Source organism: Schistosoma haematobium, chromosome 5, assembly GCF_000699445.3.
Source record: "Schistosoma haematobium chromosome 5, whole genome shotgun sequence".
NCBI classification, from domain to species: Eukaryota; Metazoa; Platyhelminthes; class Trematoda; order Strigeidida; family Schistosomatidae; genus Schistosoma; species Schistosoma haematobium.
This window is the reverse complement of record NC_067200.1, coordinates 14656206-14683141: the sequence shown is the minus strand read 5'-3', so window position 1 is coordinate 14683141 and position 26936 is coordinate 14656206. Positions and strand designations below refer to the sequence as shown.

The window sequence follows — 26936 nt, the reverse complement described above, 5'->3', positions numbered from 1 at the left end:
TCAACTTGAATTCACTGATGTATTGTCAACTACCTTATTTAATGGTAACCGGAAATATGAAATTTAGCAAAGTCATCTCACTATAGCGAGTTTATATTATTTCGCTTGTTTCTGACATCCTGCGATGTAAATGACAAATTAATGATCTTGCCAAATAGTTCTTTGCTATATAATCGTTGATAACCAAACACCTATCCATTGCTTTAAAGACTCGTAAATAAGTAACTGATCTCGGGAATTATTTTTACACCTTGCAATGATTCATATTTGGACTTAGAAATCACATACATATAAACCCAGTAAGAACTAGAGTTGTATTCGGAAGTCCAACTAATTGGAAAGGCAATTAATACAATCTATAAAATGTACACCAATATATGTACAACCAGTATTAATTATAGCAATATGTATTAAAATAGTTGATATGGTAACATTCAATGTTTCTGATTTTTCGTAGTCTTAACATGTTCAAACTGGTTTCGTAATTTTATCATGATTTTATCTTGTTAATTAGATGGTTAGCCTACAATTATTTACTGCTAAGTCAGCTTAAATGTTTTATTGACAGCAATTATGAACATCTATAACTACATGGTGTATACCAGTTCGGTATTGTGATGAACTGCGAAATCATAGTATTTACTTTTCAGTATACAGACCTTTTAAATCATTACTTGGTATTTGTGATGTTTATAATATATATTTGAACTGAAGTGAAATCTTGAAAAAGCAATTCGGAAAGAAGTTTTACCTCTAAGCTTTATTATGACAGAGTTAAAACATTTAATATCTCTACAATTTCATTAGTAAACTGTTGTATAATCTGAAAGGCATCTGCGCTATTTAAGTTTAAGCCATATTTCAATTGGTTGTAAAGCTGCGGAAATGTATTTGTATCAAACACACATAACAGTGTAATTAGATTTAGTATTTGGTGTGTTCAATCATTTGGATTGACTTAGAACTAACTCTAACACTGAATACACATTATTAAATTTCATGATAATACACATTGATTCATTTAAAATTCATCATGATTGGGATGTGTAAAGAAATCAATATCGAAGTATTGGAAGTAGAGGAAGCAAGTATAAGTAAAGTAGTAAGCTTGGGTAACAGTATAAAAATGAAGTGCCAAGATCTTTTATCCATGGCTAAGTAATCAATCTGTTTCCCTATATGTATTATTAAAGTATTTGTGTACAACATTAAATAGCCGGTTTAAATCTCAGTCCCTGTCGTTCGATCAACTTGGATGATATCATCAGACTTCAGACAAAGTATTTGTAGCCCAAAGTTAGATACACAGATGACTCTAATTCTACTGATTAAGCGTTCGCCATGTGACCTCAATTTCTAGGGTTCGCTCCTTGATGTGGTTGCTGTGGTTGAGAAGTATGTATATTGAATCGATTTGATCAATTATTCTTCAAGTATTGTGTGTAATATTTAATTTGTTTTATGTCATTTATGCTTTTTTAATTTTCATATCAGTTTTGTGCATCGAAATGGATATAAGTTTGTCAGATAATATAATGACGTCAGAATTAGATGATCAACTAGTCAGCATTTCTAATCATCATTCTCATTCCAACAGTACTGTATCTACACATGTCAGTAATTGCAATGATTTCACCGGAACAACATATTTTACTACTAATGTTTTAGGTAATGTTATCACACACAACTTACAACATGTAGCTAATTTACAAAGTGATTGTAATAATGGTGTTTTACTCGATGAGCAGGATGTTGATCACAATATTGGCGTCGGTAGTGATAATGATGTTGTTGGTGACGACAATGACGATAATTTATTTGATGACTTATCCGCTGCAATCGAGGCAATCAATGAAGCGAATCGTTTAAACTCTGCGTGTGATAATGATATTGATGAAATTGATGGAGTTTGCTGTGATGATTATGAGAGTGGAGTTGTAGTCTCCAATGTTATGTCATCATCATCAGCAGTACAACAGTTACAATCACTGAGAAATAATGTCCCAGCTATCACAACTTTCCACTCAATATCGTCATCATCATCACCATGCCATTTTGTGACACATCCATTATTTGCAAATATTCCTATCACCACTACAACCTCAATTGGTACTGCCACTACAAATCAATTGACTTTGTTTAAATGTGATACTGCCGATCGAAAAGTTGAAGAGGATCAATATATACATGAAAATGAAAATCTGGTTGAAAAGCCAGATCCAACTGAGTTGGAACCTAATAATTGTATAAGTCATATACCGTCGTTAATGACAGCTTCATCATCACGTTCCATAAGTTCAGTTCAATCAAGTTGGCGTTTATTGTTACGTCCAATATTTGAGAAAGCTTTAATCGAACGGTTATGGACTAGTGGGGAATTGGGGTCGTCAAATCCACACTCTTTATTATTATCAATGTGGTTTTATATTTCACGTCATTTCGGTATTGGATGTCGTACAGATCATGCTAAACTTGCATATGGCAATATCGTAATAGGCGTGAATTCAACAACTGGTGAACGTCATTTACAGTTTACTAGGTAAGTGTAGTAATATAAACACAAACTTCTTTATATATAAGTGGAGCGTAATGAAGCTATATCAAATGGCATTATTGTCATCATAAGTTTACATATTTTAGGATTGAGTAGTGAACATTCAGTGGGATGTACTGTTATTTCTTCCCAGTATTCTCTTTATTTGAATTACTGATTTGTAAATACTGAAATAACTGGGAAGGCTATACTTATAATTTGTTCAAAGGACTGATCTTCAGATGTCAACATTGAAAGATTTCAGAGAACAGTACCATTAGTCAATTGACTGAATACACGATTGTACACCGTTTGGTTGATAATTGATTATACAAGGATGAGGGTTTAAAAATAGTCATTTTTTAAACCTTGTATTCTCGATTATGAGATAATTTTCGATAACATTACGTCCATACGTTCCTGTTACTTCGTTCAACAGTCGTATTACCAGGTAAACTACATCATGTTAATAATCCTAATCTTAGATACGACTAGGGATTTACAATTATATCCTCTATTTCAAGATGGCTTGGACCTCTATATACACTGATAAAAACTTTTAGATAAGAGGAACGCATATCATCGTTGATAATCACATTGAAGATCGTTTTTACTTCAGTAAAAGAAATCCAATGAGTCATTAAATAAGATGAAGAAATTCCATCAAAGAAAATTCTCTTTTCGACGACATCATTTTATTAGAGCTGCACACCCATGTTTATAGTTATTTTTACATGTAGTGGTCTATTAAAATAGCGATCTATTGCGTGATCAATTAAAGTACTAAAAGTCGATCAAAATTTGATGCTACTTAATAGTCCATGGGACATATGAAACGAGATATGGAAAATTATCCATGTGACGATTAAAAAGAAAGTAAAATTAGGAACAAAAGTATATCAAAATGAAATGTATAACAGGGATATAAGAGATAATTGTCCACTTGAAGAATATAAGAAGGTGAAGAGAAAACAAACATATGTCAAGAAATAACTGACGAAATGCTAAGGTATGTTAGAACCATGGTAAACTAAGAGGTTAGACATACCGATTCTGAACACAAACATTTGGCTTAAGCCGATAGATCACCAAAGTTTCTATTATGCACAAACTTCTTATCTAACTTCTTTTAGAACTAGTTCGTCTTAGTGAATGATGTTGAGTGATGATTGTGGTGGAGATAAATGACAAAAATTAACTAAATGTTCAACAATCGAGCTATTAAATTCACCTTTCGATAATCATGCTGGATGTTGCTCGAAAATGCGTTTAAAAAGAGCACGCTTTATAAGAACGGCTATTATAGCAAACCCCACAAGAGCAAATTAAAAGGTGGATATACATTTTTGTGGTCTAAAGTGGTGGTTTATTTTTGTCACATCGTTGTATCTGGTATCCGCTGTAGAATACAATTCGTAGTTCGGTTGGATGAAAGGTCTTATTCAAGGATTCGGATAATCGATTTCGGCAAGAGCGTAATTTTTTTCTGTCCATTTTGTTAGTTTCATCTCACTCTCTGAATATCGTATATGGAAACTTAGTTAAACACATTATTTGTACTTAATCGCACTATGATTATAACTGACTGACTAAAATACTTGTGTTTTGTTGTACATATATGTTGAATAAGTAACTTAACATTTCATAATCCTCATTATTTGTATATTTAACTTGATCTATTTTCATACTTAGAAATCCTTACTAACTACTTGTGGTTACTAGTATTTATGTATTTTTATGTTCTAGCCTCCCACATGGAGCTGTTTCAGTGGGAACATTAAGAAAAGTATCAAAAAGTACTAAAGAGTTTGCACCACCGGTGAAACCACGTCAACCAGATACTCTTCTTCCTGAATGTCTCACGAAACCTGATCGTTGTCCAGTTCGTTTATTTGAAGCTTTCTGTTCACATCGTCCATGCTCATCAAACTCTGTTGAATCTCCATTTTATTTACAACCCGAACGATGTAATTCCATAATTCATGCATCAATGAATAATCCAACTTGGTTCACATCAAATGCTCTTGGTAAAAATAAAATTGGTTCAATGTTGAATGGTGCATTACAAAATATTGGTATGCCTGTTGGTCGGCAAGTAAATTTAGGCCGATTTTGTGATTCATTAATCGCTGCAGCATTTTCACACTCCGGTGGTGGTAATGTCGGTGAAGCATTACGTAGTTTATTGTTTTTAAATTGTCGACCAAATCATCATATACCAGAATCATTATTACCAAGTATTACATTGTATGCAGAGAATATTGTACAAATGTCAACAACACCGAATTCACCAGTCTATACATATTTAACTAAGATATGTTCAACGAAAGCTGTGAAAAATGTTAAAAAATCTAGTTTAAAACTAGCAAAAATTCCGTCGAAACTATCGTATTCCGTAAGCGTTAATCATAAAAGTAATAACCATGATGTTAATGATAATGATGATGATGATGATGGTAATCATCATTCAACAAATGTCACTAGTAATTTACCTGTAACTTCTACGACAAATCATAATTGTATTGATAGAGTCGGTGTGAATAATTTGAATCCATTATCAACTACTCCTACTGAAGGAAATGTTTGTATTAATTCGAAACAGACAACTATTCGTTACAAGTATGTATTGGTGATGTTTTTGCTTGTCTATGTATAATAATACGAAGTTGTTTTACTGTTATTTTGGTGTTGACATACTTGAAAGCAGAGAAATTCTACATCAAGTCATAAATTCATCTCACTGATTATATTGATCTGAACTGTATGAAAGAAATAAGATGTAAATTATAAACCAAACCCCAGTTAGAATCTGTCTAAAATCATTAGTGTTGAGATCTCATACATTCTCTCCGTCATTTGGTTCTTTTGAGTCTCGAACTTGATGTCAATACAATTTTTTTCATTCCTTCTTTTGAATCGGTAGCTCAATGGTAAAATATTTGTCTTCTGGACGCTTACTCTAAGGTTTGATCCTCACTTCATCTACTTTATTTTGGAAAACTGTATAGCACTCACACTTAGTGTGACTTATACTCAAGTACCTGGTGAATGAGTTAATCTACATATTTCATATTTTCAAACTACAATTCATTTAAATTCACTTGGTATTGTTTATTTGAATCTTCCCATTGATTTTTAGGGCTGCAATTGATCAATCATTATCCATCTTTGCCTATGATATATGTCATTTGTTTAGCTTTTCATTTTAATTCATATTATTATCATCATTATTTCCGCTTGTGCAACATCTCCACTTCATTAATTTTTTCTCATAATGCTGGTGAGACGTTGGATAATTACCAGGTCCTGATTTCTCTATGACTGACTGAAATTTTATTCATTAGAGAGATGTGGTATTCCAGTTCATGGAGTCATTGACTATTATATTGAGTTTTGTTGATAGGTTCAGATTACCTGGTTAAGGCCTATCCGTACACCTTAACTAATAGTTTCAGACTTCGGGTGACAGTTCAGAATCGGTTACAATGGCGCAGATGCATTCACTCTTTGTCTTTTTTTAGATTTCGAGTTCCAAAAATTATCTGATATTTTTTCTTTCACTAATTCATCCTTACTTCTCGAACAATATTATCTAAACCTAGATTTTTCTACTGTCACTGATATTGTTGCTAATTATATTACTCGTGAATCTCTGTCTTCATATGATGTGATAGATTGGATCAATGCACATGTCTGACAGGTTCTACGTTTCCATTCGCTTATAGACTTACCAGTTTACTAAATTGTCTAAATCTATGTAGGACGTGGCACATATGTGGAGTTCAATGGACAAGCAGTCTTGAATCTAGTTTACATATTATTCTGATATGTGGAGTTATGACTCATAGGTTTTCAGGTAGAATTAATACACTGTCAACAATCGTACTTTACGTACTCAAAGTCCACTTAATATATTTCATTACGGGTATTATATTTAAAACCTACACAATAAACGTGTTTTTTGTCTAAGAATTTACTAAACATGACAATATCGAATCCGAAAATTTCAAATAATTGATTCATCTTATACTTCAAATTGTTATTATTAAGATTGACTATACAATTTAATAATTTACTATTGAATATTGCCAATGAAGTCCAGATATATGCGATGACCAAGCTATGTGACTCCTCATCAGTGTTTATCCACGACTCAGCATCTAGGAAATAAACTCGGGACCTTAGGTATTCCGAGTGAATGGTAGATCTCTAGACAACGGAGTCGACCGGATAATAACATTAGCCCTCACACTGAAAATGTGACTGATAATCAACTACCTGATGAATGAGTCAATTAAATTAAATAATTTAATTAGATAAGCAAGTATTAGGGTACAATGTGATTTTTCGTATCTACTTAATTCCTCCTATGTTGTTATATCACAATACCGTTTTCCTTTTTGTTCAGATCAATTTTCGTTAAAAAAAAATCAAGTTTTGGCGATTTCTTTTCATTCATTGTTTTTTTTTCAAGTGGGATTTTGGATTTCATTCTTTATCCACAGATCCATATCATAAAACTACTTATTAGATCGGAGATCGGTTTTTTAGTATTTTCTCTATGTACTAACTATTTAGCGTTTACATCCAGTGTATTTGACGACATAAGAAAACTACTTTTAAATTCATTAATCCGTCAGAAATGAATGTTTTTGAGTTAGTGGAATTCAACTTTTAACTATTAAGTCACAGGTTCGAACTCAGCTCTACCCACATCGGTTTCGACAACCGGGTAATAACATTAGCCCTCACACTTAGTGTGACTCAGAGTCAAGTGCACGAATCTGCACCTGGTTGATGGTTGTGTTACAAAGCGACTCGCTGTCAAACAACGTGTAGTCTTGTATACCATTAAGAATTTTTTTCTCTCCTCCCTATAAAGTACGATCGTGAACAATTGTTCTCTATTAGTCCCAGTTGATTTGTTATTCAGCAATTAGAAATAGTTGTGGATTTTCTTTAAATCTATTCAAGTTACGTAGATCTTCCGTAAAAACACAAACATGTTTTAATCAGAAAGGGGTTTTGTGGAGATTGTAGTAATTTAATAGTTGAATTCATGAGCCAATTAAAGTTAGACCACCATGGAAAACATGGAAGCACTGGACGGCTAGGTTTTCCATGGTGATCTAGCTTTAACTGACTCATGAATTCAACTATTAAATTACATGTTTTAATTTTTCTATTTTTTTTACTAGTCGAGTTCATTAATCGATCTAAACTAGACCACCATTTATAAACAACATCCACACCTTTTTTATGATAGTGCAAATGATTTATAGCTCAGTTGGATGATTTGGGTGGTGTTCGATTGGAGTTTCATTGGGTGGTATAACTCAGACAACTAAGCAATACCAAAAAGTTATTATCACACTACTATTAATAATCAGAAAGTCAGTACATTGTATGAGTTACATCATCAAGTCTTTCTGGTTTATGAAATGACCCTTATTATTTTGTTAAATCTTCCTCCATCCTGCTCCTCTCTCTTGTATTTTATACTTTTCTTGTAAATTTGTCTTTCAATTAATTGGGCTTAATATTTATTTATTTATTTATTTATTTGAACACATAAATATTGGTACAAGAGAGCGCCAATATATATGCGCCACACAAAACAATGAGAATGCGAAGAGAAATAGAAAAAAAAACTAAGGAGCGCAAAAGAAAAAGAGAACAATAACGAAGGGATTGGTGTAAGGTAGTGTGGTAGTAACGAGGTACAATCAGAAGAAATCTTTCAGCCAAGGGAGACACAACCACTTTTTATGAAGAAAGTAAAAGAAGGTTACAGCAGGATCGCCACTGGCTTCTATTCTGAGCCATATCTGATAACGTCTCTAGCCACTGTGTCGCACCATCTCTCAGACCCCAACCAGGGAGTCGTGAACGACCGACAGAAGCCAGTCCTTTGCAGCTTTCTTTCATGCCACGACACCATGTCATTCATTGACCACCTCTCCGCTTCTTCCAACCAGTCCCAGAGTCGGCAAATAATGCACGACGTGGAATTCTCTGGGACGACATTCGTAGAACATGTCCAAGCCACCGAAGTCGGTGTTTCAAGATGGTGACACCAATTGAATTATCATCTCTGTACCCGAACACACGATGCCAAACCTCTGCATTACTGACATGGTGTTGCCACTGGATGTCAGCAATCCTTCGGAGACAACGATGATCGAACACAGAGAGTCTTCTAACGTCCTCAACTCGGAGAGGCCAGGTTTCACAAGCATAAAGCAAGACTGCTCTCACCGACGCGTTCTAGACCCGACCTTTTGCGGCCAGACTAACATCACGAAGGCGCCAAAGGTGGCCCAGATTGGCATAAGCCGCTCTGGCTTTCACTATTCGTGCATTGATCTCATCACTCACACCCCCATCAGCACTTATGCAGCTACCCAGATACACGAACTTCTCAACTACGTCTATCTGCTCACCATCCAGATTGAGTACAGGATTGGAATCCTGCCAGTCTTGTAGAAGTACTTTGCACTTCGAAGGTGCAAAGCACATACCATACCTACGGACACTGATTGTCAACTGATTAAGTGCGGATTGCATGGCTTGGGCATTATCGCACAGTAAGACAATGTCGTCCGCATACTCAAGACCGAGAAGTCTTTCTCCAGGCAACAGATCCACACCACCGTTACTTACATTCATCAGAGCTGTTTCTAGAATGTCATCGATGGCAAAGTTGAAGAGGAATGGTGAGATTGGGCAACCCTGCCTAACCCCACTGCTCGAATGGAACAATGGAGAAAGGTGGTTGTATGCCCTCACTCTGCCTGAGGTGTTTGTATATAGGGCTTTTAGGATGTTAATAAACTTCTCAGGCACACCCTTCTTCAATAGACAATCCCAGAGAACAGCCCTGTCCAACGAATCGAAGGCAGCCCTGATGTCAAGAAACACTACGATTGTTGGCCTTTGATAAGTATGGCGGTGTTCTAACATTTGGCGGAGGGTGAAGATATGATCAATTACTTTTCTCGCTTCGAGAAACAACCAATTAATTCAAATTATTATCATTACAATTGGGCTTAATACACAATGTCTAGAAGCTCATCGTTTTCCCATAGTAATAAATTTATTTTTAATTGGAAGAAATATGATGTGAAGATCGTCTTTATTGAATCCTTCTTTTCATGTTTCAAAAGTTTAATTCTGTTTGATTTCGAACTATCTTAATGTTTAACGAGTGAAAAGTTTACGACTTATTTGTCTGTCTTTTAAAATAGTAGCAGTGAGATAGAAAGAGAACTGATTGATTTACTGACTGGCTGACTGGTTGTTAAAAAGAATATGTCAAACGTAATTATTCACACCTTTGAAATGAAGACGAAATTGGGGATTGTTCGCTTCATAGAGTAACTTCTAATATAAGAAATACCATTAAAATCCATTAAGTTCCGCAAGACAATCCAGTTGTAAAACACTAATAACCGAAGCGTATCTTTCAATGGACAATGAAGAGTATTCTTGTCATGCTTAATCAGACAGACCATGTAATACTGAAAAGTACTATGGTGTGGTCATCAGATGTTTGATTGCTTTGTTTGCTCAAACATCATTCGATGAATATATTTTTAAGCAGAGAGGTGTATATAACTTAATGAACTTGTTGTCAATCCGCAGATCACAGATTTACACTGTTCAAAACTATCTTGTAGTGCTCTAAAGTATGGTACATCGTGTTTTTATGAGTTGATCAGAATTTAGGTCTAGAGATTCCGTTTATGAATAATGTTATAATTATGGTTTTTTAGTGGTTACTTCATCAACGATGTGTGATCTTTTGAAACTGTCAAATGTAGATGTTTAATATATCACTAGCGCTCAAACACACAAGAAGATTTGTGATAATTTAGTGACCACTGGATATTTAAATATACTGAAAGAATTGAAGCTGTTGTTTGTTAAAATGTGAATAGCAATAAAGTTCATATGAGGATAATCATCCTTTTCCAATGTTGAATAAAAGTGCAATATCTAGTTTTCTTTCGAGCATTTACTTGGTCTATTGCATATAAGAGGGTAATTTTCATTCCGGATTTCATTTCTGCTTATGTATTTTGCGAACACTTTACTGTAGCACATCCTAACTTTCCAGATGAAAGAAGCAAATAAACTATAAGTTAGAGCTTGAAATGAAATCTTCAATGAAAATTATGCTTTTTTTTGCAACATTCACTCACTAAATATGAACGGGAAAGTGTGAGGTAGTGGAAACATTAAACATTGAAAATCGGATGTGTTACAAGTTCATAGACACGTAACCTGTCCCATGAATTTCACACGAAATATTCACTATTGTCTATTCACTTCATTTCATTTTCGTGTCGATTTTGCTTTTTAGACCATACTCACCTTGAAGTGATATTATTTTATCATTTTTATGAGATGATTCATACGTTAAAAGTACATAATCTGCATGTGATTATTTACATTTGTATGTTTGTTTATGCCTACTAGTTGTTTTCCAATAGTCACAAGTAACTTTAATTTAAAGTTTTCATTGTGTCCAAATTTGTTGATTGTGGTTTGGTGAATCGTTCAAGTTTGTCAAATTGGATTGAATGTCTGTCCTACAAAAATGTTTTCAATGACTATCTTCTTGCCGTGGTTATACTGAACATCTTCAGTGTCCAATGCGTGCGTTACATCCAGTAGTTAGGTCACTTTACCATCCATTTATTTAGTTACTTCTGTTTATTGGAGTGTAATTTCAACCAAAGATTTCATTTCAAACGTTTAGAGTCATTTGTGATTTTAGCCTGTGATACAGCCCAATATACTTAATGAAAGACATAAAAATGGTGAAAGTCAGACCTTTTAATAAAATCTTTTAGGAAAACAAAACACGTGATGTGTAATGCCTACCCTATGAATAAATTAAAACAATAGCCGAGATTTCTAGGTACAACATACTCATTGAACATTGAGAACGTTGCAAATAAACTCAGTGACTGATAAAGATAATTTGTTGTCCAGGTGAACGCTTTTGGTGGTGCTAAGTTCCCCCGAGCTAGATAGTTTAATTGTGGGGATTTCATTGCCAATCTGGCTAACATCTTCAGCTTCTACTTGATGTAGGAGGTGATATAGTGTGCAATGACTTTATCAATTGCAGTGCGAATGACAGATGAAATTAATTACATAGATGCTTAGTTGTATGATATGGTAAATATGTGTTCACGCAATGAGTGATGGAATAATTAATCTTACATATTATTCAATCTAAATTATACAAATCTGACTGTAAATAAATCGTCTAAAAAGTAGTACATTCATATATCGTTTTGATTTATTTCTGCAGTTAAATAAATTCATATAATCAGTTTTTGTGTTCTCACTGTGCTTAGTCGTATTCAGGGTGCATGATAGAGATTCTTTTCGAGTTCTAATCCGAATATTAGTACATTGGGATTTTCGGATCATTCACGTGATGTAACACTTGTAAGATTGATAGGTGCAGGTTATTGGAGTCTACATGATAATTTTGGTCACTAGTTGAAGATGTTGGATAACATGAGTCAGAATGGGTCACATTGTCGCAAGTAGATTCATTCTTTAACTTCCCCTCGTAGCTTAAGTTGCAGTATTTCTCCATACATACCTCTTTATTCCGTCAGTGACCAATCAATCGTAAATTCCCTCAATCTTATAGAGGAGGTTAAAAGCGGCCTGAATAGCTCATTGTTAACGTCTCAAATTGTGAAGCTGAGTGATGTGAGATCGAATTCATCAAGGAGAACCAATCCCCTCAAAATTACAGGTACTTCTTTTTGAAAAATGTCAAATAGCATGAAACCTCTTGGTCCATGGTTTCCTGCTCACTACACACAAATATTTGGTTCAAAGCGGAGTACATAAGTAAACACTTGGTTGCCTTAATAAATTAACTACAAGTTTGTATTGTTGAATATCTCATTTATTGTTTTTAAGTCAGTATGAAATTAATAATGAACTGAAATTACATTCGTCAACGTGTGTAAAAAGTCCAAATGAACTAATAAATTTACATGTAAAACATGTGTGTATATCATCGGAAAGTTGATCAATTCATTCACATTTGTTTGTCTAAATTTTGTGTAGTTTAGCTGTATCTATTGATTTCTTGAATTAGTTCAAATTTCGATTATTTTTGTCGTCATCATCGTCTTGAACTAATACCGGTAACGTTTTTGTTGACTACATGTTTATTGCGTATTCGATTTATTTTGAACATTTATTATTTCAATGGCGTGTAATGTTTGGAAATGTTATTTTCACTAATTTTATGTTTTCTCTATCAGAGTTGATGATAAATTATAGAATTAGTCGATGTTTCGAAAAACGTTTTCCTAACTAAAGAAGGTTTTACGCTATAGACAGACTTTAGTTCAGATAGCCTTGGTTAGGGTTATATATTGTGGATGGACCGATAATATTTTGAAATAACTTCATCATTCAGTGTTCAATCCATGGAATCTAGTGAGTACTACTTCCATTTACTGTGGATTACTGTCAACTAATAGATACCACCTGGCTTTCCCAAGTTTTACTTCTTATTAACTACTGAAGAAATCTTTAATTGTATATTGAATCAACGACTTAGATTTAACTAAAAAAGATACTGTTTTATATTTATTCAGGGACAAAGATTGAATTCAATCAAAAAATATCTTGTTTACAGGAGGATTCATAACGATAATCTCTCGATAGCCTTTTTTATTCAAAAAATCAAGGTGCAAAAGTCAACTATTAATCATGTATTAATTGTTTCCCAGTCACTGAATGTTTTCACCGATAACAGTGTAAATGCAAGGTGTATATACAGCCCTGACTGGCAATTCCTTATAAGTCCCACGGTCTCAACTCACATTGATCTGATTCAGATAAGATTACATTTCCTTTGTCAGCTTTTTAAAAGGGCAGTTAAATTCAATATGAGAATAAGTGTCTGTTTGTGACTCTAGTTTCGCAACCCCATGTTTCTTGATAGAAATTAATTTTATTTACTGTAGTTTTGCTAAATTATTTTTTCCATTATATCTGCTTTGCACTAAACTTAGTGACCATCACTCTTTGGATGATGAAGATGACGATGTAGACGACGTAGCGATTGATTCATTTGATTTGGACAATTCCAATTCATCAATTAATAATCCCACTACTGACGGGCTACATTCAGTACATCAACAGTTACAGGATAGTCATGTCAGAACTGGAATCGGCACAATTAACAGTAACAATAACGACAACAATGGTAATGATGAATTATTAAATTGCTTACCTAAAGTCAAATTATCTTCAAGTCAGGAAAATTTGAATGTGGACGTTTCACAAACATATCCTTTCGGTAATTTATCTCTATAAAAATAGGTTGAATTGTTTCGTGTATATTTGAATACCACTTCACTGTGTTTTGAATTGATAAGGTGAAATCTGACTCACTTACTATTTCCTTCATGGACTTTTATTTTTTATTATGGTTAGGTGGTTGCAAGAAGAGTGATGATCCTTCGGTTAAAACGATTGACTTTCAACTGATAGACTTCAGTTTTTGGAGTCATGTTTTATCTAAGTAAGTTTAAGCTATTGAGCAGTATCGTTAAACCTGAGATACAAATAGTGTAGGTAAAAGCTGAGCACAAAAATGTTTAGGTAACAAATGAGTTAGATGAACAGTTATCATGTTGTTCGCCGGTTGGTAAGTTTGAGAATATGATCTATGTATTACTTATTGGACTGCTGCTCACTTCAACATGTGATATTGCTTGATAATGATCACATCGGGGTACGATACTTGTATACAATAGGTTTTTCAATTGTTATTCTGACTTCTATGTGTTATTTATCACAACTTGATAACGTGGTTATTTTATTTATTTATTTCAACACATAGATAATGGTACAAAGAGGCACCAAATACATATGCGCCACACAAATCTCACTCGATATGTGTGACGGCTATGATACTGCCCGGGTGCCCAAACCGAAGCAGGTGGTTTTCTTAGGGGGCCACACCCCGAGCCTTCGATCTGAAGGTCTGACCCACAAGGCAGTGGAGCATCGTGAGGAGATGCAATCCCATGGAAGCCGGTGACCAACAATTGGTTCATACGCCATTTGTTCCCGCAGGATACTGGAGCCCATGTGCACCACTGGTTTTGAACCCGGTTAAAGCGTCGGACATTCGCTTTTCGTCCTCTCATTTTCGTAAACAACACCCCCGCCACGAGAAGGCAGTGAGTAGGACTTCCCTGTCAGAAGCTATATACGCGTGGCCGTGTGAGAGCATTTCGAGAGGGAGAGCGGACTCTCCCCACTCTCGGCCGTACCAGGGCATTTGGGGGTTAACTTATTAAACTATAGTTTACTTCAAAATGATGCAGTAGGTGAAGTTGATATTTAGAGTATGAGAAAGGTACATAGTTATTATACTAAACCACAAAATTCCTGATAATTAATCCGATTTTTAGTGAGAGGGTATATGGAGTACTCTATTGATAGTGAGTATGTATGCACGTGAATTAATTGGTTTTGCTTCTTCATAAGGTTATTATTTTGAACATTAGAGTTGAATTTGAGGTTGAGTACTGAACATGATATCTTGCTCAATACCAATCTACTTATCAAGTTTTATGGAATGAGTTAATAGTAACTAGTGATGGAATTCAGGACTTGTGTTTCGTCCTGTATGGATGTACCTGAATGCTAGTGTTAACTTTAAATCCACTACCCTTCTCCTCGAACACCAAGTTATGTCTCAAGTGGGTACTGCGTCTAGTTAGCCAATAACTTTTTCAACAGGTATTATCTTTGTATCAAAATTAGTAAGGATTTTGAAGTATTCCTGTGTTAACATCTAACGAATCTCAAATAAAATGAAACAGATACCCTGGTACGGCCAAGGGTAGGAAGAGTCCACTCTCCCTCTCGAAATCCCATCATATGGACACGCGTATCAGCCACTGCCAAAGAACTCATACTCACTGACTTCTCGTAGCGGGTGTGTTGTTTACGAAATTGAGAAGACGAAAAGCGAATGTCCGGGGCTTTAACCGAGTTGGTAGAAATGGAGGGTCCATTTAGAGGAGTTGGAAAACCCTGATTTCAAACCAATGGTGCACATGAGCTCAGTCAGTCAACAACAGCGTAGAGCTTCGTACGTACGTACATCAGTCCGAGTTGCACATGAGCTCCAGTATCTTGAAGGAACAAATGGCGTATGAACCAATTCTTGGTCACCGGCTACTATGGGACTGACGTTGCTCCATTGCCTTGTGGAAGAGACCTTCAAGTCGAAGGCTCCGGGAGTGGCCCCCTAAGAAAACTACCTGCTTCGGTCTGAGCATCTGGGCAATATTACAGCTCACACACAAATCAAGTAACTTGTGTGGCACACATGTATTCGGTGCCCCTTTGTACCACTATTTATGTTTAAATAAATAAAAGTAAATAAATATTATCTTTATCAAAATTAGTAAGGATTTTGAAGTATTCCTGTGTTAACATCTAACGAGTCTCAAATAAAATGAAATAGGTGTTCCGGGCTTTATTAATAGTCAATCCCTTCATAGACTAATGCTAATCTTTGTTTGAACACCTCTTGTTTTCTTACAGCCTACTCCTGCATTAACAGACATTGGTCGTGATGGTAGGAGTTTGTTCGATATATATAATACGTACTCTAACCACTTTAGCTGATGAAGACCCACTACCTCAACGACCAGTTTTTTTATTTATCCAGTGCCATTCTTCTATTTTTAAAGGTCACATTTCACAGCCACAAATTAAATTAAAATAAACTATTGTGTTGTAATAATCTTCAATAATCTATTTTTCATGTTGCCATTTTTATTGTAGGCAATATTATTCAGGCACAGGGTGGTAGTGGACAGACATTATTTGATATAAATAGTAGTCAACTGTTACATTCACAACATCAACTCCAATATTCTAATTTTCCACAACAACAACAGTTGAATAATCCGACGGAATTTCTTTTTACACCTTTATCATATCCTCCTAATACCAATGTAAATATTTCTTCATTCTCTCCTGCTGTAATATTTGTACCAGCTTCGTATACAACAGCGATCGGCCATAATCGTATGGAATTTGTAGCTGGTCCCGATGGTACTGCCGTTGATACATCTGATTCATCTGTTGTTGCCTCTTCTTCATCAACAATACCATCTAATTTAGGTATTTGTTCATCGATATCTGCTGCATTGCCATTAGATGAGAATATGATTGATATCTGTAAGTTAGTACATGTAAAGTTCTGTTCACACATCTGTAATGTTATGGTATTTAACAAGCTATTTTCAGATGTTATTTTTCATGATCACCTTTCTACATTGTAGTTTTGGTCTTGGTTATTTTATAATGCATACATTTGTTAATAGTAAAAGTAAGTGACAGAACTGTTTGATTTTTGATTTGCCATCATTTGTAGGCTGTGATAATCCAACAACAACGGTTCATTCGTAAGATTTCCTATATTTTTCATAGTTTACATCACGAACTGACCATAGTTATTCAATTATTGAAAACGGGAAACTATTGGACAGATGTTTCATCCTAGTATGGGGATCCTTGTGTGTGAACGTCCACCCCCCATAGGGGACCTAACCCAGGACCTATAGGTCTCGTTTCGAGCGCTTAACCCTCTAGACCACTTATTCGGCACCTGTTGGATGGGTCCATGAATGGGCAGTACTGAGAAGTTCTATACTAGATTGAGTCAACTGTCCAGCACTTCCTGGTTTTCAGTGGTTGTATAATTGAAGTCACTTCATGATGTAGACTTTGTAATTCAACAATCTGCATAAACCCGTTGCAAATAAATCTCAGGAAGTCTCGAACAGATTAACCAAAATGATTTATGTTTGATTCACGCTACCTGATTAAGTTATCAAGAAGAATTGTTTTGATAGAAATTCTCGCACACAGATTTATAGTTAGTCTTTTATCAACCTTGGTTAAGTGAAAATTACCACCAGTGACGGATTGATGCTCTTGGAAACAGACATTTTTGATTTTGTGTTCGATTTAGTGACAGTCCACAATAACCATGCATTGGTAAAAAAGTAACAGGATATTCCAGTCAATCATTCATAAGCGAAGTAGAATCTTGCACATATCTCCTTCGGTTCAAGCTACCACAATATATGAGCACACCAAATTGAAATGATCATAACCAATATCAGAGTAGTAGAAGTAGTAGAAATATTATCGGTAGTAGAAACGATTAGGTATGAACATTACGTTTCTTGAGGAAAGAATGAATTCGCGAAATAAACAATACATGAAAATTCTTAGAGTTAAGATATAGTGAAAAGTGAATAAATCTTCAACATCACGACCGATTCTAACACATGCTACTTATCACTGATTACAAACATCGAGGGAACACCCAACCAGATAGTCTGTATATAGCGACATGACCCAGTTCAACACTCAGTGACTTCATGGACCGAAGGCTCGTCTTTAAACCTATTCGTACACTAGCAAACATCGTGTATTGAGGTAAACGATTGTTGAACGTACGTACTAAATATTTCAACCACTTTATTTGGTAGAGATTCACTATCCGAACAACTAATTTTTCATCTTTAGCCGGTACCTTGGATCAGGCTTCAAAATTTTTCATCTAATAGCTCTAACATAATCAAGTAGATCTGTTGTCGTATTTTGTTTCGTTTCTGGTGTTCAGATGTGTTTTTTGTTTTAATTGTTTATGTGTATGGTTTTGTTTTCTTTATTAAAACATACACTGGAAATTATCAATCGATGAACTACTGTTTCGTTTCTCTGTTATAATCTCATAACTTCAGTTATTATTAAATAATTTATTATACATAAAACTCACTCAGATCTTTTTCTCAACTCGCCTCATTCCTTTAATATTCTATATTTATTCAAGCTCGTCTTGGTGGTATTGAAAATATAATGCCTACAACTATGATTTCATCAAGTACACCAATTAAACAATCATCACCGGAAGTTACTGTGTCACATTGTTCACAACCAGAATTGGCTACAAAATCTAATTTATCGTCTAATCGAAATGATACAATAATTCGTTGTCAACCTAATGATGATATACGTATTGATCTGCGTAAAACTGGTGGTGGTTCCGGTCGTTCGGTTAAATTGGAATTACGTGAATTATTAGATCTTGTATTAGCAGCTGCAGCTCGTACACCGAATTGTTTAGTTTTAGCAGATAGTGGTAAGATTTATTCTCCACTTCCTGGTACATCACAACGTCCTCCAGTTGGTCTAGTTACTCAATTACTTTGGCGTGCTCGTGCTCTAGACGATCGTGGACCATGGATTTTAACTTTTTCTATGTGGTGGTTAATGCAACACTATTTTGGTATTGGTAGCCGAATGCATCATGTACGGTTACGCTGGGGACATTTAAGATTGGTATCCAATGTTATTGATCCTCTTACTGGAGAGTTATGTGAAGCAATTGAATATGTTGGTCCTTCAGCATTCACTACAGTTAAAGCATGTGCCCTACTTGAATCTAATTCATCTTCAAAAGATCAACCTGTTCGTCGTGTTTATCCTTCTTCAGGTTGGGGAGAAGCTGAGATTGCAGTTGCTTCAGCATTGGCTTCTGAACACAGCGCTAATCGTCCAAGGGTTCGTCCTCTTGAAATTGATCCAACTGTACCACCCGTTCCTGCTCGTTCTGGTCCTGATTTTGTATCTTTGTATAAATCATTTGCTAGACATAGACAACAAGCATCGTTACTTCCAGAAGCACCATTTTATGTTCAACCTTTACAGGTTAGTGCTTATGTGTGAGTACTATTCTGTTCTGTGATGTATGTCAACTTTCAAGGTCAACTTCACAAGTTTGCTGACTTATTGAGAATTTATTTGGAACCCTAAACTGCGATGTTATAGTCGTTTTGACAGTGATTAATCAAACTTTAGAGTTTACTTGCTGTTACATTCAGCGTAACTGAATCGAAAAAATGAACTTTTATTGATTATTAATATCTTTTGCGATATTACTATTGTCAAGTGATTACATAATCTTCTTCAAAAGTTGACGAGATAATGACTCGTTTTTAGGTGGATTTGTGTAGTGGCGAGTAGTGGAATCAAACACACGTGTGTCGTTCTTTTTAACGGTTCTTCGGTTGGATGTCGACTTTCACAGTCAGAGTCGAACCATGTAACTTTAGCTTCAAACACCCAACTCAGTATTCACTTGGCTAATGAGTCTAGAAAACCACTGGCTTGTGCAATGGGAGGATTTCTAATGTATATGTAAGAGTTGTTTGAATCCTTCTGTTGATAGATTAAGGACTGAAATTAATTAGCCTCTTTTGGGGTATGTGCATACTGTGTGGATTGCTTCGATATTACCATTAAGTCTCGAGGATTTTAATGTTGTTGGGATTATTCCAACAGAGACAATTGTGTAGTTCTGCTTACCATTATATAGATCCGAATTTGCATATATTATGATTGAATGGTGGAAATTAGTACATTACTACACTGAATACTTCATTCTAGTTACTTAAGTACCTAGACAAATAGGGCGTATTATTATCGATTCATTGGGTCATGAATTAATTTCAGTTATGAAATTAAATTAAAAAACTCGCTTATTCAATTCTGTAGTTCGTCCATTTGTCACACAAAATATGAAGGGTAGCGATATCACTCAATTGATCGGATCGAAATAGTTGGAAGTATTTTTAAACCGTAAATTTGGTGGCTAAAAATCGAATGTCTTACCTCTGAGCCACTGTTCTACGTATGATTAATGGAATTTAAACCCTACTACATTTTCAGAAGTACTGGTTTGATATAGTTCTTTCGCCTAGTTGTGATAATTATTTCTTAATATGATCCATTTCCAACATTACCGCAATTTACAAAACATTTTCAGTTGACCGTTTTTGCACTTTTTTCTACTATATTGTATTATTACCAACTGGTGTTCATCTCAACAACATTGTATTTCTTCCCTCTTGTATTCATCATCTAATCTATCTATTACAGAGTTCAACTTCAGCTCTTCAATCAAAATCTGCAATTGCTTGGTTCAGTGTTGGTGCATTAGGCAAAAATCGTATTGGTGCATTAATGCGTAATATTGTTGATAAAGTTGTTCGTCCAGATATGCAACGAATTGCAACAGCTGCTCTGTCAGCGGCCACTACTGCGTGTGTTATAGCGGCGGATAGAGCTGCATTAGCTTTAAATCAACGTGAGAAATTTAATTGTGTTATGGCTAATCGTTGTGCTACTACTACCACTTCTACAATTATTGCTAATCATAATACTATTAGTAGTAACAGAAATAATGACAATAATTATACTTCAGATTTAAATTATCGTCAACAGTCATTAGTCGATAAATTATCCTGTTTACTAGGCACTAATATGTCTGGTATGACTAATGCAAGTAATGATATTTTGCTTACATCATCATCACCTACGATTATGAATAACACGACTATCACTCGAACAATTAGTACTGGTAGCAACAATACTACTACTATCGGTAATAATAATAATCCCAACATAATGATGCTTTCACGTTTAGATAACCCTGAAACCACAAGTATACTTCTTTCATCAACTCCAACACTACTACATTCATCACGTACAGAAGAGATGTGCAGTTCAAATAATCAATTTTTATTAAAACTACCGAAATTAATGCAACAATCAGTATCATCATTACCATCATCAATTGTATCATCTTGTAGTAGTAATTCATTGATGAATACAAATAATAATAACATATCTCTATCATCTATGATTACTCCACTATCCGGTAAATTGTCATCACCACCACCGCCGCCCCCAGTACAAACATCGTCATCAACATTAGCTGATTTTCGTAATCAAATTTTATACGAAACCTCACCAGTTCAACAACAACAGCAAAACTTTGTTCATGATAATGATCGAATTATTGTTAATCCAACCACTCAACTGAGTGCAAATAGTTTTATCCTATTAACCACTGTAGATGGGCATACATTTTTAGCGCCTAGTAGTAGTATTTATCCACCAACCTCAACAGCAACGACAACAATAGCGACTAATCAATCGAATAGTTATATCTTGATGCCTAATTCAACATCCACTGGAACTAATACTGCATTTAATACAACTAATATATCTTTACAACAATCGGAACAGTTCGATCCTATACAACTTCAATCTCATCAAGCTAATCTCAATTCATTGCAACAAAGTACATTTATCTTGTCGAGTTCAAGCAATCCAACTTTAAAAACACAAAATTCGGTAAGTTTTATGTGTACTTTTCTTTAAACATTACACGTTTGTTATATTGTTGTATTTTAAATTTCATTCTTGTAGAAATTTTCTATGAAATACTCTTTAAATTTTATGTGATCACTTTAATGAGACAATTACTTCAGAGAGACAATAAGGAAGCGGGAATCGAAAAGATAAATTATAATAAAACACCGTTTATACCACTAATTATTGAATTTTAATAAACCTTTAATTGTAGTCGAGGGCGATGGTGTTCGGACTTCGTAGAACGATCATCGCATTCAACATAGTTCTGTGTTTTCAAATGTCAATGACTACATTCTATTCAGTGGAGCTAATCTCTGTTATCGTTAGTCTGTTAGTCATAAGTGACGTAGAACATAGTACTTGTATTCCTTGGCATCCATATTCAGGTTCAAAACCAGCCGAATTTTCCTGTATTTGCTATTCACGAACCCCAATTAAGCGATGGATGGTTATTAAAGTGAATGTTTTAGACAATATATGGGTCAAATTGATTCCTCTATGGTTATCTTTAGAGGATTTTCACCTTTCCTTATAAATACATGTGTTCTGCGGCCGGGACCCATGCGATGGTATTACGCACAGTTCCCAGATTTAGTTTAACCACTTTCCTTAAATATTTCTAGGGTCAATCCATCATTAGCTTTTGTTCTCCTTCGTTTTGTCTAACTATAGTTTTTTCCACCACACTGGAAGTCGAGGACGGAAGCTTTTATTATTTCCTATTCTGATTGTTTTGGAATAGTGGGTAATTGATGGGTAACTGGAGACTATTATCGTCTTCCAACTTGTGCTCATATGGATTCAACTATTATCGTTCCAAATTTTTCGCTTTTTTATCATGGTGAATGTTTTTTTGCTTGCTTTAAAATCCAAAATTTTGTATAATTGTTTTCTATAAAAATGTTTACTTGTTTTCCGTACAAATTATCATCTTAGTTGACAACGACAAAAATCAATCCCACGGCATCTTCACCAGCGACAACCACATCACGAGCATTTAATCAACCTGTGGCATGTCATCTAATATCACATCCAAGTAGTAATAATAATAATAGCACTAATGCAGTACCGGTGAATTTAATTCTCTTATCTACCTCAACTTCGCCTGGTTTTTGTTCTGCTCCAATTGTATTGAATACAACTTTACAACCTCAAATTCAACATCACCAAGAGCAGTCACAATATTGTAATTTACAAACAATTTATCAGTCAGACAAGCGTCAGTGTGATTTTGATTTCAATCTACACTCTGCTAGTAGAGATGGTGGCGCTTTCATGGATTCACTTCAACCGTTAATTATTCAAAGAAATGATTCCAATATAGCTACAATTGTTTTGAATACAAATAATGATGATATACCTGTTCGTCGAACAATCACTTTAATGAATTCATCGAATCCGACAAATAGGACCAACAGTAGTAATAGTAATAATAATATTAATGATAATTGTCGGATGAAATTATCCCAAGTAAGCACCAGTTCAGCACCTACCACAACCACCACAACTTGTATTACTACTACTACCACCATACTTCCAGCCTGTAATCAAATATTTTATGGTCGTAATTCATTACAACATCAACAATTACAATCTCCACTTCAAGGTTATGAAATATCAGACCACCAAAATTTGACATCCTCTACAAATGTTGGAGGTACAACTACAACCTCAGCTTTAATTCAAGTTAGTCCATTGAAATCAGATTATAATGCACAGAATGGTAGTATTGTTCAAGCTCTTTCATATACTGCTGATAGACAACCGATAACCATTACACAACCTGATGATGTCGTCGGTGACGTTGGTCACAATGGCGTTACACAATCACAGTTTTCAGCATTAATTGAAGCGAAATTGGAACCATCAACAATTAATTCTCACAGCCTTCTACAACAAAATAATCATGTGAGTTAAAACAGAATATGTTTATTCGTTTCACGTGGTCTTGAGTGCTGTTAGAGGTATGAGGGTGGTTATCACCTCCCGGCTGCCCACACTGTGGAAGGGTTGTTCTGGAGGTACCTGATAAGGAAATTGGATTAAAGGTGGTCTTAGTGACCTGAGAGCGTGACCGCAGTGCCCAAGGGCAACTGCTTGAGGTCGGTCACACATGACCTTTTTGTGGGTAATTTTCGTGTTAGCTCCGTACTTGTTGAGGTCTTATCGCCATAGACGGATATCTGTGGGATAAGACGGGGTGTGCATTTTTAGGGTCGACCTTTTCTAACCCCATCCCTCCTTGTGTGAAGGCAGTATCATTGTTACGCTGGCTGTCTAAAGGAAAAATATTACTGCCGTCACACCTCTGTGCAGTCAGCAATACGACTTCGCCCTCACACCTTGGGTTTGGTTTTTTTTTGTCTTACCACTCTTCAATCGACCTGTTTGGCATGTTAGAGCCTCGAGGAACGATTTTTTCAGCCAGTATAACTCGATTGATTCATCACGATATAATACCCGTAATGAAATATATCAAGTGGACTTTGAGTACGTAAGGTACGATTCCTGACAGTGTATTAATTCTACTTAAAAACATATATATATATATATATATATATATATATATATATATATATATATATATATATATATATATATAACTAAAATATTTAGAATGGGTTTTAGTCACTAGTTTGTAGGTTCCATCTCTCTCATTTCCCTCAAACCATCTGTCTAGTTGTCATTGGTCGTCAGTTAAACCTGGATGGATTCAATCGAATATTTACTAATTTCCATAATTTTTCTCATACTATTTCAATATTTTGTTTTGTTTTTGTCCTTAGCTTGTAACTTCAGCGAATTCAATGCATAATCAGCCGATAATCACTTTTCTTCCATTAAATAATGATTATTTATTCAATAACTCTAGTAATAATTTTACTTCTACGACTGCGACAACTGGTACTACTACTTCTACTATTGCTCATGAAATCGGTTCAACAACGTCTAGAACTACAACTACAAATAATAACAATAAACCGGATATTTATTTTGAAGTTCCCCTTAGCAATAGAGACTTGTCTAGCTCAGTTCAAACAGTTTATCGTTTGTTATATACTGACAATTCTGGTCGGACGATAATCACCAATGAGTCGGCGTTGATTAATGAAGCCGGTCATGTTATTATCAATAATGATAGCATTAATAATAACAATAATAATCATGGTGTCAGTAGTGAGAATAACAGTAATAATGTGTTGAATGCAATGAGTATACTTGGGGCTGAGTACTCACCCTACCATTCTTCTTCCTGCGCTTCTTCATCAACTGATCACTATACTATTGACCATCTTCCGAATATTATTAATCGCCAACGTCAGTCGATACCTTGTCCCTATGTAGGATTTTCACCAGTATCATCAGCATCAACGTTAACAACGGCGTCAACTTTATCAGTGCCATTATTGTCTATCGGCAATACATTTACATTATCATCAACAGCGTTGAAACTACAACAATCTAAACATTCATCAGTTACTACATCGAATATGACAAATCGATTACTAACATCAAACCAACATAATAATCATAATATTAATAATAATCTTGATGAAATCCATGTTGATTTTATGAATGGCATGTCCAATACTGGTACTACTACTACTTCTACCACTAATACTACTACAACCGCTACTGCCAGAAATGCTACAAATATCAGTTTTGATGGTGGTAATCAGTTTATATCAGGCTATCATCATCAAATTAAAATGGACGATAGTTGTTATTCATCATCTTCTGTTGTGACGACTGCAACAAATCCGATGATGTCTAAAGGACATTATCATAATGTGCATAATAATAACGATAGTAGTACTACTACTAATAATAATAATATTCGAAATAACTCATTACTAACTCTTCCTTCTTTGTCAAGTATGACATGTCATTTAACCCCAGTGGAGCCGAAACCTGATCAATTGAGAACTTTACAGTCTGTGAGTTGTATTTATTACGTGTTATCTAGGTTTTCTTAATATGTTTATGATTAATATTTTCGTATATGGATCTGATTTATTAAATATTGGAAATTGTCGTACCATCATGTTACTTCCTGTGGCTCAAATGTTGACCTGGCTAGCATTGAATCAATAAACTGGTTGTTTTTTTTTTAAAATAATCATTCAACTTAAACTATGAATACATATTAGTTATTGTTTGTGGTTTTTCTTTGTTGGCTTACACTAATGAACTCAGTAGCTCAGTGGATAATGGGTTTGGTATTTTTGATGAAAAGTAGTACTGGGTTCGAGTCTCCCAGCGTGAATTTAAACATGGGCGTAAGTATATCCGGATCTAAATTCAACCGAAACGTATGACTCTCGATTTCACTGCTATCCATATACCTAGTTTGAAACATTTTCACAGTTTTATCCAAGATCTTCACTAGCTATATGGCTTATATGTCAACGTGTGCCGAAGAGATCACCTCTCATGTTGTTTAACGAAAATATTAGGAAAACAATTTATTTATTCATTTTATTGTTAAATTTTTTCACTTTTAGGTTATTAATTCTGCCAGTGCCTTCCAATGTTCAGATTTTCCTGCCTATGTTGAACAGTTATTCCGTAAAGGTATACTGAGTGGTCGAAGACCATGGTGTTTAAATTTTACTGCATGGTTTATCAATACGTTAGTTTTTGAAGTGGAAAATCGTACAGAACATGTCAGTCTACGTTGGGGTGATTTTCGTCTGTGTCAAACTGCAGATAGACAAACAGAATATATTTATTTTATTAATCGAATTACAAATAAACGTTATTATTTAGCTGGATCACCAACATCATGTTGTGCATTGGGTTACAAAAAAAGTGAATTTGATATGAAGTCAATACATGAACCACCTGTTCGATGTCCTTGTCCTGTAGCTATATTCAAGGAGTTAAGAGACAGGCGACCTAGTGGTTGTTTGGATCCTTATTCAAAATTTTACTTACAAGTGTGTTCAATTTTCCTTTTCATTATTATGGTTATTAATGTCATTTCTTTGAATTGTATGTTCCAATCATTTGGATCATGAGTTTCTACTAACTTCGTTTGGTTTGTTTATAAGTTTAAACCATTCTGAATAGTTAGTATTTGTGCTTC

At 34.8% G+C, this 26936-nt stretch overlaps 1 protein-coding gene across 1 annotated transcript in view; it reads left to right on the top strand.

Moving 5' to 3' along the window:
- Window positions 1–1508: 1508 nt before the first annotated feature.
- QRICH1 (zinc finger, MYM-type) overlaps window positions 1509–26936 on the top strand; it is a gene marked incomplete at both ends in the record, with an annotated part of 29169 nt that continues 3741 nt past the window's right edge. Inside the window, 9 exons of the mRNA XM_012940703.2 lie at window positions 1509–2539; window positions 4280–5152; window positions 13597–13883; window positions 16394–16792; window positions 18459–19336; window positions 20567–21826; window positions 22784–23755; window positions 24634–25785; window positions 26353–26787. Of these exons, the coding sequence (XP_012796157.2) occupies window positions 1509–2539; window positions 4280–5152; window positions 13597–13883; window positions 16394–16792; window positions 18459–19336; window positions 20567–21826; window positions 22784–23755; window positions 24634–25785; window positions 26353–26787 (7287 nt within the window). The remainder of the gene's footprint in view (window positions 2540–4279; window positions 5153–13596; window positions 13884–16393; window positions 16793–18458; window positions 19337–20566; window positions 21827–22783; window positions 23756–24633; window positions 25786–26352; window positions 26788–26936) is intronic.